General features: G+C 55.6%; 1 protein-coding gene across 1 annotated transcript in view; it reads right to left on the bottom strand.

The window, feature by feature from the left end:
* The window catches only part of HMCN2 (hemicentin 2), a 113938-nt gene that overhangs the window by 39732 nt on the left and 59493 nt on the right, over positions 1–14713 (bottom strand). The window contains exons 36-49 of the mRNA XM_034793850.1: positions 14117–14213; positions 13448–13543; positions 12256–12432; positions 11309–11463; positions 10844–10967; positions 9588–9763; positions 9032–9128; positions 7413–7532; positions 6852–7013; positions 5977–6258; positions 5196–5363; positions 3638–3751; positions 3245–3331; positions 429–620 (exon numbers count right to left, since the gene is read on the bottom strand). Coding sequence (XP_034649741.1) covers positions 429–620; positions 3245–3331; positions 3638–3751; positions 5196–5363; positions 5977–6258; positions 6852–7013; positions 7413–7532; positions 9032–9128; positions 9588–9763; positions 10844–10967; positions 11309–11463; positions 12256–12432; positions 13448–13543; positions 14117–14213 — 2047 coding nt within the window. The remainder of the gene's footprint in view (positions 1–428; positions 621–3244; positions 3332–3637; positions 3752–5195; positions 5364–5976; positions 6259–6851; positions 7014–7412; positions 7533–9031; positions 9129–9587; positions 9764–10843; positions 10968–11308; positions 11464–12255; positions 12433–13447; positions 13544–14116; positions 14214–14713) is intronic.

The raw sequence follows: 14713 nt of genomic DNA, 5'->3' as shown, positions 1-14713 counted from the left end.
CGGGCCGAGCAAGGACTAAAACACCCGGTGCAAACAGAACCTCAAGCACTGATATCTAAAGAAACTCTGGGGCCGGTTCTACTCCGCCCAGCACCAGTGGAAGGGAAATAAGGCCTAGACCACAATGGCCAGGGAAACCGTACCAATGGCCACGGTTAAACACACTCATTGCTAACATGGCTTCATCGGAAACATGGATATGACCATTCCCCTGGCACAACAAATTGCTCAAAGGCCCTGGCCCTGCAGGGTGCTGGGAACTTCTTGCCAAAAGGTAGGTGCCCTCACTGCACATTGAACTCAGTAGGAGCTGAGAGCGCTCAGGACCGCCCTGGATTAGACCCTGAAGTCATACGAAGGAACATCTTAGTGGTTTTGAATTCCATTCCCCCGGTCAAATCTGAGAACGCCCATGGCTCTGTACTTACCTAGAACACTTAGCAGATAGTGTTTGGTTTGATCAGCCACGGCATTGGAGGCCACGCAGGAGTAGCGGCCAGCGCTGGAAAGGGTGGTTTGGTTTATCTGCAAGACAGATCCGTCTGGGGATATGTAATAGGCATCTCTGCTAAGCAAAGGGCTGCCATCTTTTAACCAAGTGATCTCCGGCTTGGGATTGCCTGCATGGTGAAAGAGAAAAGAGGTAAAAAAAAAGCACGACTCGACCTTTGCTGAAGTTGGTCTCACGTACGCTCAGCTGTGCTGGAGTGAGCCAGACCAGACCTGGAGCACAGTTCTGAACTGTTCTCTCTCCATCCACGCTAGGGTTTAAGAAGAGAGCCTCAGCAGCTGGCAGAGAGGGCTGGATAAGCCACAAGAACAATGGGGATAAACTGGCCCCGTGTAAATTCAGGCTGGGAGGTTTCCAACCATCGGAGCAGTGAAATTCTGGGACAGCCTCCCAGTAGGAGTAGTGGGGACAAACAACTGATCTAGTTTTAAGATAGGACTTGATAAGTGTACGAATGGGATTATATGACGCAGATAGCAGGGATTGGACTGATGCAGGAGGTCTCTTCCAGACCTACATATGGCCAAGAGGTTTCACTATGATGAGGCAGGATCTCCCATCTCTACCTTACCCTGATCCTGATAATTGGTACCCAAGTGCCATATTCTGTCTCTTGCCCTGGAATAGAGGGATCAGCTCCCTGAAGAGTTAATGAACATGCATCTTCCCGTTTGTTACCAGAGGAAAGAAGAAAAAAGTGTGGCAGCAGGATGGTGGCTCTATCCAGGCATTTCTAATGCAGCCAGCTTTGCAGGACATGGGAGCCCAGGATAAAGGCAAGTTATTTTCCCTAATGGGAAAAAGGACTCAAATGCGCATGGATGGCTAAGTCGCTTAAAAAGAGCCTACCCCTTGCTTAGATGCAGGGCAGCAAAATGATAATTTATTCCATTTGGGTGAGCCACCACCGTGGTATCTGCGCCTCGTCCAGAGAAATAAAAACTGTCCCAAATGGGCACAGAGGGGGCAGGGATAAAGCAGCAATTTATCACCTATCCTCCAGGAAAGAAATCCGAAGGGAAATCTAGCCCCCCTGCTCTGCTCTGACGGCTAGCAAAGACAGGCTGTCCTGCAGCATCAGCTAGAACAAGGTCGGCAGCAAATGTTCTCCCAACCCCACAATCCAAATCCCGCTCCAGATCGCCAGGAGTCCAGGCTAGGGACCAGCAGCTCCTCAGCTGATCTCCGATGTCGCGCCAGCACATATCCGAATCGAAGCCCAGGGGTGCCTCACAGGCAGAGGCACCGAACTCTCGGCTAGTCACTCTGCATTGGGCCATGAAGAACTCGCTTGGGCTTTCTAGAGATGGGGGAAGGGAGGGATGTGTGGAGGAGGTAGACCGGTATGAGGAGGCTGCCCTGAAAATGCAGGCAACTCTCATTTCAAGTCTGTAGCGAGGCGGTCTGGTTCCCCGCAGCCCCGGAGAGGGACGAACCTCTCTGGACACCAAGGTGGGCGGAGCCAGCGAATCCTGCGCCCGTCCCTCAGAGGTCAAGGTGCAGGACAGGAAGTATAAAAGCCCGACTCCAGAGCTCACTTGGAACACAGCACCGGAGAGGCCAGACGCATGTGGTGTAACTCCCTGTTGAGAGACCACTGCAATCGGCGGCCGACCGGAGAACTGGCCAGACCAGCCAGTGCCTGATGCTAGCCCAAGCCCTGAGACGCTGCCAAGCCTGCTGCTTGCCAGTTACCCTGAGGAGCTGCCAAGCCAACCGTGCGCCAGTTACCCCGAGGAGCCCATGGTGTGTGACCCCTTGGAGGATGCCGTCTGGACCCAGGTACCTCTAGAGGGGGAGGTAGGAAGTAGCCCGGGGGCAGCCGACCCTAGTCTGGCTGTGACACACCCAGAGCCAATGTCAGTGGGTTGCGACCAGGATCCCCACTGACTCAGCAGCGGGTCTTCTGCCGCTGCTAGGGCCCCAGGCTGGGATGCAGTGGAGTGGGTGGGCCTGCGTCCCCCCTGCCACCCACCTTGCGGGTGGCCGTCTCCCCCTCTCCCCAGCCGCTCAGAGCCAGGAGCCTGGGGTTTGCTGTTCAACTGTTTGCTCAGCCCCTGCCTGAGGGCTTGAGCCACTGACTGTGTGCTGCCCCGCCTGACCCAGGGCCTGGGCCTGCTAATATTGAACTGTTTGCTCAGCCCTGCTTGAGGGCCTGAGCTAGTGACTGTTTGCCCCGCAGCCAGGCCAGTTCCCCGACACACCTGACAGAAGCAGCGAGGCGATCTGGTTCCCCGCCGCCCCGGAGAGGGACGAGCCCTGGCTGAACCGTCCTACGAAGTCCCTTTAGTGATGTCAGTTGAAAGCCACACCCTTTTCCGTTAGGAGTAATTAATGTAAATGGGACAGACCCACCTCACGCAGAGGCCAGGTGGGTATTTTTTTTTAATCCTCTGTATTATGGTAGAGCCCATGGCCCCCGATCCAGATTGAGGTCTCATTGCAGTAGGTGCAGTGCAAACACATCATAAGAGACAGTCCCCCACCCCCAAAGAGCTTACAGTGTAATCAGACAAAAGGCGGCAGGGTCACAGGGAGGGGAAGCCACTTGCCCAAGGTCACACAGCAAGTCAGTGGCAGAGGTAGGAATAGAAGCCAGGTCTCCTGTGTCCCAGTCCTCTCCACTAGGCCACACAAACCCTGTTATCCCGTCTTTACATCTCGATTACCGACCCACAGCACTACAGTTAAAACCGCCTCTTGCTTTTCCCAGCCGGGACCTGCGACACTCACCTGCGGCTACGCAGGACCAGCTGACCGACCGACCCTCAGGCACTTGAACTCTGTCTTCCTCACCCGCGTTCTCGATGCTGGGAGGAACTAGAAAGCCAAAGAGAGAGAGGGGAAGACAGGATGATTCTCTCGCCAGGAGTCCGACCGCACCAAGAGAGACAAGAAACCACTTTTTAGCCACCTAGAGCAAAGGATTGGGGGATTGTCGTACATGAAGGGCCATATCCCAAGGGCTTGTGTGAGTGTAGCACTTACCTCCTCTACGTCAGAGAATCCCCATTAGAAACCTTGCAGCAGGCAGAGCATAACAAAGGGGACAGAGGAAATGGTGACAGGTCCCCAAGCAATAACTCCGGTATCTACAGTGCTTCTGACCCGGTGCTTCATCCTTACCTAGGACCTCCACACTGAAATCCTTCCTAGCTTCCCCAGCTACATTGCTAGCTACGCAGGAATAGAGGCCTCCGTCTTGGGCTCGCATGCGCGTTAGCCTCAGAATCCATCCACCTGGAAATAAAGGGAAAAGCCACGGTGGCAAAGAACAAAGAAACGGCATTCCCAGGGACGACACCCTGGTCCAGGGCTTCTGCCCTGTCCTAGCAAGTCTCCGACATCGCCTGAGCTGGCCTGTCACAGCTCTCTCATTCACTCATCAGGGCACGCTCCTCAGGTCTACAAGGACACATGAGGGGTCTATATAGTGCTCTCTCCACCACTCTCAGAGTACAGCCAACTAGGAGTGTCCACTAACCCCAGCAGAGACTCCCTCCAATCATGGCATCCTCTCGTGTGCGCTTTCCTCACAAGTAGCTCCTCAGACCACACAGAGGGCAGGTCTCCCCTACAAATACAACCCAGGGTCTCTCTCCATATAACTTCAGTCTCCACAGCCATTAGGCACTGACTACTGGGTTGGGATGGCAAGGCAGGCCAGTGACGGCCAGTAACAGATTACCACCCTCTGGGAGCAAGAAGGGAATAGGGAAGAGACCATCTCTCTCCAAGTCACAATTCCCTCCTCACGCTGCTCCCAGGGCAGCGCGCCGACACGCTGCTCCTTAGGGTTTGTCTTCACTAGGGAACACGGAGCGTTTACAACGAGAGAGCGACCCCAGCAGGAAGCCCTAGCGGAGACAAGCCAGGAGTTAGTGGAGCTGCCTGAGGTAACACTGAGTGTGTGGGGGAGGGGACTAGGGGTTATTCTGACGGGCCACACTGAGCCAAAGCTAGCACTTGCCAGGTCTCCACTAGGGTAGCTGTCTTCTCAGAAAGCACGCACCCTTCGCTCCTCGTGGGGACGTAGCCTTCATGAGGACAACTGATCATTGGACAAGTCAGACAATCTCGCTCCCAGGGGTGAAATTAACAGAAAATCCTGTCACTGCTGAATGAGCCAGGCAGCTAAAACCCGGTGCACCAGTTTGAACGCTGAGTGGTAATTAGACCTCCCTCCCTCCCCACCCTCTCCCTCCACCCCTGGTATCTCCGGTGCTTTCCAGGGAAAAGCTGCTAACTCTCTGGCAGAGATGTCAGAGGATGCTTGGAAGCATTAAGAGCATCCACAGAGGCCCCTGTCACTTCCATTCACAAACCACATATTAGCTTTTATTTCTTAAAGACATTTTCAGTGGGATCCTGCCCACCCCAAGTGACTCCCAGAGACACTAGCTGAGTGAGCCAAGAACCCCCAGCCTGGCAGCGACCTACAGGCTCCCAACTCTGGAGTGTGATTGTCTAAGGGCTTGTCTATGTAGGGAAATTGACCAAAATCACTATGGTGGAATAAGCTATTCACCAATAGCTATTGCGGGGTAGCTCCCTATGTTATTCCATGAGCTATCCCAGAGCAGCCATTGCACCATAGCTCTTCTGGTCAATTTCCCCATAGCCAAACCCTGAGTTCCAAGGTTGCCAGCCAGCCAGAATAAACCTCCCAGCAATGATCACTCACCTGACAACAGGCGTGTGTGCTCGCTGGGGATGATGGGCGAGTTCTCCCAGGACCAGCTGACCGCTGGGGGCGGGGTGCCCGAGGCCTCGCAGATCAGAGTTAGGGCGCCATGCAAAGAGACAGTGACATTTGTCACTGACCCTGCTCCCCTAATGAGCTCTGGGGGAACTAGAGAGACAAAGGGATGATCTTTCGTTTACAAAGCAGTCTCCACAGAAGCAGGAAAATAAGCAAATGGGGGCCCTAGGAAATCCAGCTTATCCCTGCCTTCAAACTATGTACCCATGTTCAAAACAGGGGCACAAGGAGGTAGCCCAGAAAATATGCCTGCCTCCGTGGTGCCTTCAGGACCCAGATCTGTGCCACAGAGTAGCTCACTGTGAATGTAGCTGTCAATCTATCTGCACATCCAAATGTGAGTTTACAGGGGTGACAAGTGCACACACAGGCAGGCAGGTGACCCAACTCCCCGGAGCAACTCGACTGGTTGAAAGCTTGGTCCACACAGTCCAGGGAAACCAGATGACTTTGGCTTCTTGTCGCTCACCCCATCATTTAACCCCCCTGCCATTTGCTGCTGGGGTCGCCATTGCAGTAACAATGCCTAGAGCTTACACAGAACTTTTCACCTTGGCTAATATTATCTCATCCTCACACCTAATGCTCTATCACGTGCATGGTGGAACTTCCCAGTGCATCACCTTTCTCCTGACCCCCGCTCTCAGACACCTCACTCCCAAGGTCCCAGAAACAACAGCAGAGCTGCTGCCCGCATCCTTACCATGCACAGCAAGATCAAATGTCCTCTCCACCTGTCCAACTGCATTCGCTGCTAGGCACGTGTAGCGGCCCGCATGGGTGACCTGCGCCCTCTGAATATGCAGCTTCCACCCCTGGTCCCGAAGAAGAAGCGCTTCCCCATTCACCACAGGCTGCCCATCTTTCATCCATGTGACTGTTGGCTGCGGTGATCCCCCGGCTTCACATTCTAGTGTAATCTCACCTGCCTTGGCCACGGAAATCTTCTTTGGGGCTTCGCCGCTGCCTTTGAGCACTGGCAGAACTGCAGGTGAGAAGAGCACAAGGCAGAGACACTGCACCGACCTGTTGGGATTCAACTCCTTCTGGGTCTTCTGCAAGAGGACATTAACTGCAGCAAGCGATTGGTCTGGACCAGCAAAGGACAGTTATAAACCGTGCCGAGTACTAAGGCAATCCAGACTCTGGGGTAGGGTTCACTGACCACCAGCTGTCTTTAAATACTCAAAACCACAGAGTTACTTCGTACCAGTGGCTCCCAAAGATTGCCCAGATGAGCCCACACTGGCTGCTTGCCAGGAACCCAAGGGCAGTGCCTAGTTTTGCAGATCACAGCAGGGAGGTGTAGATTGCAGAGACCATAGGTCCAGCATACCAAGTCTGACCTGGCCACTTGAATCAAGATGGAGCACGGCATGTTGGGACATGGAGTCTCTGAGGGCCACATCTTGGCAGTAGAAATGAGAGAAGCTCTATGCTCCATTCAGCCACTCACGCTCCCCAAAACCACTAACAACGACTGACTTACGCAGGAGCTCTTATTGTTATTCTCCACTCAGAGATTCGACTCCCTGTAGTATAAAACCTCACTCCTCCCGCAGCACCTCTCCGACTCACCGTCCACCTCCAGCCGGAGCTCCCTTCTGCTGCTGCCAGCCACGTTGCTGCACTCACAGGTGTAAGATCCCTCATCTGCCATCTGCACCTTCCCAATGTACAGCAACCTCCCTCCTGCGGAGATACGTTCGGGGCGCCCGAGCTCCATGGCAAGGGGCGTACCTGAATGATGGGGGGGGGGAGAAAACACATCACCCCTAAGACTCCTGGCAGCACTAGCTCCCAGGCACACTTGTCCTACAGAGGGTCCAAAGATGGTTACACTGAAGAGCCTTCTTCTCCCCATGGAGACAAACCCGTGATTGCTTCTGAGCCAGATGCAGCCTTTCCAAAAGGGGCAACTTCTCCTCCTAGACACGAAGGAGCTGCAGGAGCAAGCCAACACAAGTCTAAGTAGGTTTAAATCAATGTGGATCCTCGGCTTTGAAATCCAGCCTGGGGCCTTCTAGCCCAGTGGCTCAGAACCATGCTGTCTAGCTAGCTGGACTAACACTGCAGAGCTGGTAGTCCTGCTAGGTGACATCTGCTTGGGGAGGAGCAAAGATATTAGCACAGCCCTACCGTCTTTCTCCCAGGTGAGGGTGGGGAAAGGGATCCCGCTGCACTCGCAGGACAGGCTGACGGACTGTCCCTCCATCACAGACAGGGCAGCAGGCTCTTCCGAGGAGAACGAGGGGGGAACTGCACAAGACAAAAGAAGGGTATAACTGAGTGCAGGGGACATCAGACATGCGACAGAAGCAGTGGTATGTGATGCTAGCTAGCGTCCCAGAGGACTTAGCTCTGTTTGCTACTCTCTGGCTTACAGGAGGTGGGTTTGGCCAAAGGAAAACAACGAGAAACACGTGACCCCTGCCTATTGCCCCGACGGGGAACCAACTTGCCCAGCATCACAAACATTTAATCGCAAGTGTCACTGTCAGTCACACAGACTTGCAATTTTGATCCATGTGGAAAGAATAATTTCAACTTTCCAGCTATTAAAAACCAGCAGTATTCTCAATCATATAACTCTCCTACAGCACGACAGTATAGAGCGCGTACTGTGCCAGCCATGGGGTTAAAGAACATTCAGACTGGCCAGCCACACTATTATAGACAGGGCAGGCAGCATCGCCTAGCACTAAGGTAGCCTGACACTTCCCATTATAAGACCCTGTTTTCAGTTGCTTAAAACTTTGCCAAACTTCAACCATTTGGGCTGAAACTTTCCATGCCAGGTGTTTGCCCCCAGCTGATTATTATTAATCATTATTACTACTGGTAATTTTAGCCAAAATGGCTTAGCTGTCCACAAAGCTATGGAAAAATGTTGCACAGCCAGCCTTAATTCTGGCATTTCCTAACGTTTGAGTGCTTGACTTTGCAATTGTAATAAGATTCTTTCAGCGTAGTTTGGTGCGTGTGAAATCTCTATTTTAGGTAGTAATAACGGACCACAGACATCTAAAATAAAAAAAAAGCAACTCAACCATGTGTCAGTGAGATAATCCAGCTTCAGAAAGGTTAGTGTAAGGTTATGCATGCAAATGCGTTTGAGGAACTGCACATGAGGACTGTGGAGGGCTGTATTTTGGGAGAGGATGTGCCCGTGTGTAAGAGAAGGATTTTATCATTGCCAGGGCAGATCCCAAAGGGATGCAGTCTCCTTGCGGAGCGAGGGCACCCAGACTGACAGGACACTGGAATGGTTTTACACAAGGTATCACCGGCCATTAGGTGGAAAATAGGGATCATTCCCCACCTTTGGGAACGGTGTGTGTGTGTGTTACGGACTGAACTGCCTTCATGGGATGGACATAATCTAATAAAGTGGATCCATGATGCATACACTCCCCTAATAGCAGCCAGGCTGGGACAGCTGGAGTGGGGAGAGACAAAGGTATTTCTCCTTCTCAACAAGTTCTGAGAGACAAATTTACAGGCGTGGGGCCTGAATTTCAGGGAGCTGAGCACCCACAGCTCCTACTTATGATAAAAAGAGCTGCCTGCAGCCTCTAAAAATCCAACCCAGTTGCCGCTATTTTCCTGGCCCCTGTAAGAGATGGCTGTATTATGCCGTGTGGTTAAGATGGAGGAATTCGCACAGAGAGTGACATTAGGACATGGGGCCAGGGAATATTCACACCCCTCCAGGGGATATTTGTCCCCCTCCCATGTTTAGCCAACACTTGGCTTACCCCAGACATTGAGGTTGTAGTGCGTCTCCGCTCGGCCCAAGCGGCTCGACACCTCACATGTGTATCTCCCTGCATCTCGCGCCTGAGTGTGCTCTATCTGTCAAAGCAAGCAGAGCCGGGGTGGGATCGAGAGAAGGGCAAGCAGAGCGCCACTTGCCCAGTTTCACTACCAGAAACGCACGCCCAGCCCGGCAGCAGAGCCAAAGTCCGCTCGCAGCCCAGGTCCATTGTCCAGGTTGCTCCTGGCAACAAGCCCCTCTGTTCTGGGGCAGACCTGCAGGCATTCAAGGTGGGCCCAGCGGAATCAAGGGACAAGGAAAGTGCTGAGTCAGCACAACGACTCTCACGCCTGAGGAACCCAGCCTGGGCGAGACGGGGGTAGGCCCATTTCTCCATGACTCCAAGCCACACATCTCACGCGAAGTGGGATTCCCTGCCAAGGCCATGCAGAGGAGAGCCAACAAGCCATAACCAGGCGTACAGGGGACAGACACATTTACTGCAGAGCCGAGTTCTCCACATCCCCTCCTGACTCAGCATCAGCCAGAACAGTCACCTGGAGAACGGCCCCGTCCGCAGAGAGTCGGGCTCGGGGGTCCTGCGGGAGAGGGCGCCCGTCCTTCAGCCAGCGGAGTACGGGAGAGGGGGCCGTGTGGTGCTGGCATTCCAGGGTCACAGACCGATTGAATATGACTGAGATATTTAGTTCCTCACCAAGGACATTTGGGGGCACTGAAAGGAAACAACCCTGGGGTAAGATCAAAGGGAAATGGCTGCTTCCTGAGGCCAACACGCAGGAGCAGGGCTACTGACCGAACACACCGGTAGATTCCAAACCTCCACTCCCGCCTCCTTCCCATACCCTGGTCTGTAACGCGGAAAGGCCAGTGCTTAATTAGTAATGAAAGAACTGCCTGGGCTCAAGCCATTTTTTTAACTTTCATAACTGATGCGGCAAGCCCAGAGGCACCAGGGCTAGGAACGGCCCGGCCCAGAGGCACCGGGGCTAGGAACTGCCAAGTCCAGAGGCGCCGGGGCTAGGAACTGCCAAGTCCAGAGGTGCCAGGCTAGGAACGGCCCGGCCCAGAGGCGCCAGGGCTAGGAACTGCCAAGCCCAGAGGCGCCGGGGCTAGGAACTGCCCGGCCCAGAGGTGCCGGGGTTAGGAACGGCCCGGCCCAGAGGTGCCGGGGTTAGGAACGGCCCGGCCCAGAGGCGCCGGGGCTAGGAACTGCCAAGCCCAGAGGCGCCGGGGTTAGGAACGGCCAAGCCCAGAGGCGCCGGGGCTAGGAACGGCCAAGCCCAGAGGCGCCGGGGCTAGGAACGGCCAAGCCCAGAGGCGCCGGGGTTAGGAACGGCCAAGCCCAGAGGCGCCGGGGCTAGGAACTGCCAAGCCCAGAGGCGCCGGGGTTAGGAACGGCCAAGCCCAGAGGCGCCGGGGCTAGGAACTGCCCGGCCCAGAGGCGCCGGGGCTAGGAACTGCCAAGCCCAGAGGCGCCGGGGCTCAGCCCTGGCACAGATTAAGCCCTGGGAAAAGCCCCTGTGCAGGGCTGAGGACCAGCCTGTGACAGCCCCTGAGAGGCGGGTGGCCCTGCAGTCACCAGATATGGGGTTTGACGGGAACTTATATTTACAGGGCTTTAGCAAACAGCCAGGTTGGCTCCCCTCATCCGCGTAAGCTGCAGAGCAGCAGCTGCTCTAGCAAACACGGGAGTCACTAGGAGGTGAGGTGTGTGTGTGGGGGGGGGGGGGGGGGGGGGGGGGTCTGAGGCAGATTCCTCAGCCTGGGGGGGATCGGAGAGGCCTGTACTTACCTTGCACCCGCAGCACAGCATCCCACCGATCCTCTCCCACGGCACTGATGGCCACACAGGAGTATGTCCCCGCGTCCGAGAGGTGTGCGCTGGCCAGGGAGAGGACGCGTCCCCCAGACAGGATCTGCACCGTCCCCAGAAACAAAACAAAAAGGGATCAGTGAGCAGGGGGGGGGGGCTTCCAACCTGCTGCTCAGCCCCCTGCCTCCCCACACACCGGGATGGGGAACCGCAGAGCTGCGCAAGCCGGGAGCTTGCACTAGGCCTGTCCTCACCAGCTGGCACCCAGGCCCTGGCGAGAGAACTCCACTTCCCCCACCATCAGCTCCCAAGTTTCAGCACCGGGGAGGGATGGGAGCTGCAGGGGAGGCAGCCCCAAGGCCCTTTGCCCAGCCCTGCTAGAGCAGGAAATTCCAACAGCTCTGGTGCCAGGATGGTGGTTCTAAGCTAGCCGTCCACACTGACCTGTGGTCCCCCGGGCACCATGCTGGAAACAGGATTGCCGTCTTTCAGCCACACCAGCGTGGGGGCAGGGATCCCTGCAGCCTCACACGTCAGCTCCACCCGCTCGCTCAGCAACGCAGTGACAAGGCTGGGGCCGGGGGTGATTTGGGGAGGCACTGGGGAGGCCAAAGGCACACGCTGGGCATCACAGAAACACCACGACATGAGCAAGGGCAAAGGAAAGGTGGGGTGGGCAGAACCACCCAGAACAACGTGGTTTGTTGGTATGACCCTTTCCACCGGGACTTCCCAGTGGGGGGAACAAAATACCATGACTGGTACTGGGCTGGGGGAGACAACACTGCAGGAGGGGGAGAAAGGGGAGGCTCCGGCCCTGAAGAGGGAGGTGTTCAGCATCCGGGCTGGAGCAAGGGCAAGTCAGGAGAGGCTGGATTGTGCTTCCTCCAGAGTGAAAGCCTCCTAGCGGAGCGAGAGCCACGGAGGATCTCAGGCCAAAGTCTCCAGCAGGAGCTCAAAGGCTTTGAATGAGCTGGGGGTTCTGTGGGACCCGGTGAGGTGACAGGCCCTGCTCCAGGGTCATGTGGCGAGACTGCCGTGCCTTACATTAGTATGCATTAGATGTTACTGGAGTGTTACGTGGGGTTACCTGAAGTCACTGGGTAGTGCAAGGCATTCTGGGACGTCACATGGTCATTGCTGGGATGGACACGGGGGGTGAGGGGGGTTAATCACATGGCCTAGAACCGCCGAGCTCTAAATTGCCCAGCACTCTAGACAAACCCTCCTGCTTCTGCTCTGACCCCAGTTCTGTTCACTGAGATTTTGTTACATGGGTAAAGGAATGTGCCACTGAGTGCCAGGGAGGGACGGTGGGCATGGACCAGGGAGACCCCAAGACCAGAGCCACACAGGCCGCTGGTGCCTTCCCTGCCCACCGGCTCACTCACCAGTCACCTGCAGGCTGTAATGGAGTTCGCTGCTGCCCGCCACACTGGATGCCACGCAGCGATAGCTCCCCGCGTCCGAGACCTGAGCCCGCTCGATCTGCAGGCGCCTCCCATCGCCCGACAGGACAAGGTCTGGACTGGCCGAGAGAAGCCGGGGCCCCTTGTACCAGGACACGTCTGAGAAGGGAAGCAGGAGGACATGGGCTGAGTTAGTGGCCCTGCCACCTTCACCACCCCATGGACCTGCCTTGTCTGGGGTTTAAACCCTTTGCCACCTCTGTTACGTTGGCTTTATATGCCCCATTATATTCTTTATATTTGTTTTACTAATACAACAGCAACAAAAAGTTGCACGTGGGCACGTGCTGGAAGAGCTGCTGCCTCTCTAGTAGGAAGGCGTCTGTGATAACCAGGGCTGTGCAAGCCAATCTGGGCTGCCCATCTGCAGGATTCTCTGACTCCTGGTCTTTTCTCACATCTGTCTGAAGCGAGGGGTTTGCATTTGATTCCTGGGGGCTTGGCAGTCTGGCTGCAGCGCCATCAGCCTTGAGGCAGGCAAGCCCCGAAGGGAGGGTGGTCGCATAAGTCAGGCACTGCGCTGGGACGTGGCAGTCCCCAGCTCTGGCACAGACCCCTCTGTGTGGCCTCGGGGAAATCACCTAGGCTGCGATAGTCAAAGGTGCGCCCGAGAGAGCGAAACACTCAAATCCACTGTAATTCACTGTAACTCCCTTTGACTCCTTGGAAAATCCAGCCTTGGTCTCTCTGTGCCTCAGTTCCCCATAACAATCCTTTGTCTGTCTTGCCCATTTTCACAGCAGGGACCCCAGGTGCGCTGGGGTATGGGCAGTACCCTACTACAAACAATAAAATGGAGCCCCTTTAGCGGGTGGTGACTGCGGTGGGCTCTGAAGTAGAACCACAACAGGAAGGAGGAGTCCCATGCGACCAGTCTAGAGCCAAGCAGAGGGGGGGGGGGGGGGGGGGGGGGGGGAAGCAGGCCAGGCAAATGAACGAACGCTGGAAAGAAGACGAGCCAGAAGGAGCGGAGTTAGGGTGACCAGACAGCAAATGTGAAAGATCAGGACAGGAGGTGGGGGGTAATAGGAGCTTATATAAGAAAAAGACCCAAAAATCGGGACTGTCCCTATAAAATCGGGACATCTGGTCACCCTAAGCGGAGTTGCCTTACTCGGAGCGGGCATTCCAGAGGCCAGGCACTCAAAGGATGCTGGGAAGTTCTCAGGGACGGTCTGGTTCACCTCTCCAGGTTCAATGTTCGGAGGCACTGCAAAGAAACATCACGTCAGGACGGGGGCTCTGCGCAGCCCCACGCGGGCGTCGCCAGACACAGCACGGGGAGGTGGGAGGTTGGGAGGGTGAGATTTTAGGCACACCGCTGTGCCTGGACAGACCAAGGGGCTGGGAGTCAGGCCTCTTGGGTTCCATAACCAGCTCTAGGAGGGAATGCCATCTAGTGGTTAGAGCCAGGGGCTGGTAGTCCCAGGACTCCTGGGTTCTACACCCAGCTCTGCCACTGATTGGACAGATCACTGTGACTTTTATGAAATGGGAGGTAACCCCATCCCCCTCACCAGGGCCCTAGCAGGGTTAATGATTATTGGTAACACACAGAGGTTGCAGGAGGGAAGGGGGTATATAAACAGCAAACATTGCGATGGCTGAGTCGATTTCATTGAAGAAAGAGAGAGGATGGGTAAGGGGAAGGGGAAGAGACTGATCCGGTTTGGTTTGGTTTGTCCTCAGGCCCGGGGGTGGCTCTTTAGGCAGCCTGCCACCACCAGGACGGAGCCAGTGGCTGGAACGCTGGGCGCAGCCCGTCCTGTCTTTGGCTCCTCACCCAGCACCTTCAGCCTCACGTCTCGCCTCCCTTTCCCTGCAGGGTTCGTGGCCACACACGAGTAAACGCCTTCGTCCACCACGTCCACCTTCTCGATCTACGGGGAGGACAGGAGGGATTCATGCCACACAAACACACTGTCTGCGAGCGCGGTCACACCCTGCAAACAGAACAGCCCAGGGCAGCAATTCCGCGCCACAGCTGTTCAGCCATCTTTCCTTCCCCCCCAGCCCTGCCAGCATGGCCAGGGCACCTCCAATCGAACCCAGCACTCCCTGCTGTGCCAGCCCTGAGCTCCCCCACAGCTCTGCTATTGCACCTCCAGCCTGACTTCACCCCCCTGCTAGTCCACCTCTCGGAGACAGACCTGGCATCTGCCCAACACGCACTAGGCTGAGAGCACAGCTGTCCTAAGCCCAGTTTGGTGCCAGATCCCCAAAGGTGACAGGACACTACAGAGTATGCAAAGCAATTGGTACAGCCCCCATTAGAAACAGCTCCTGTTCACTTAACCCAGGAAATACCCTCAGGGCTTGTTAAAATGTCGCACTAGTGTAATGAGCACACCCACACCCCAACAAGAGTGAACAGCAGCGC

Source organism: Trachemys scripta, chromosome 17, assembly GCF_013100865.1.
Source record: "Trachemys scripta elegans isolate TJP31775 chromosome 17, CAS_Tse_1.0, whole genome shotgun sequence".
Lineage (NCBI taxonomy): Eukaryota > Metazoa > Chordata > Testudines > Emydidae > Trachemys > Trachemys scripta.
This window is presented reverse-complemented; position numbering and strand designations above follow the sequence as displayed.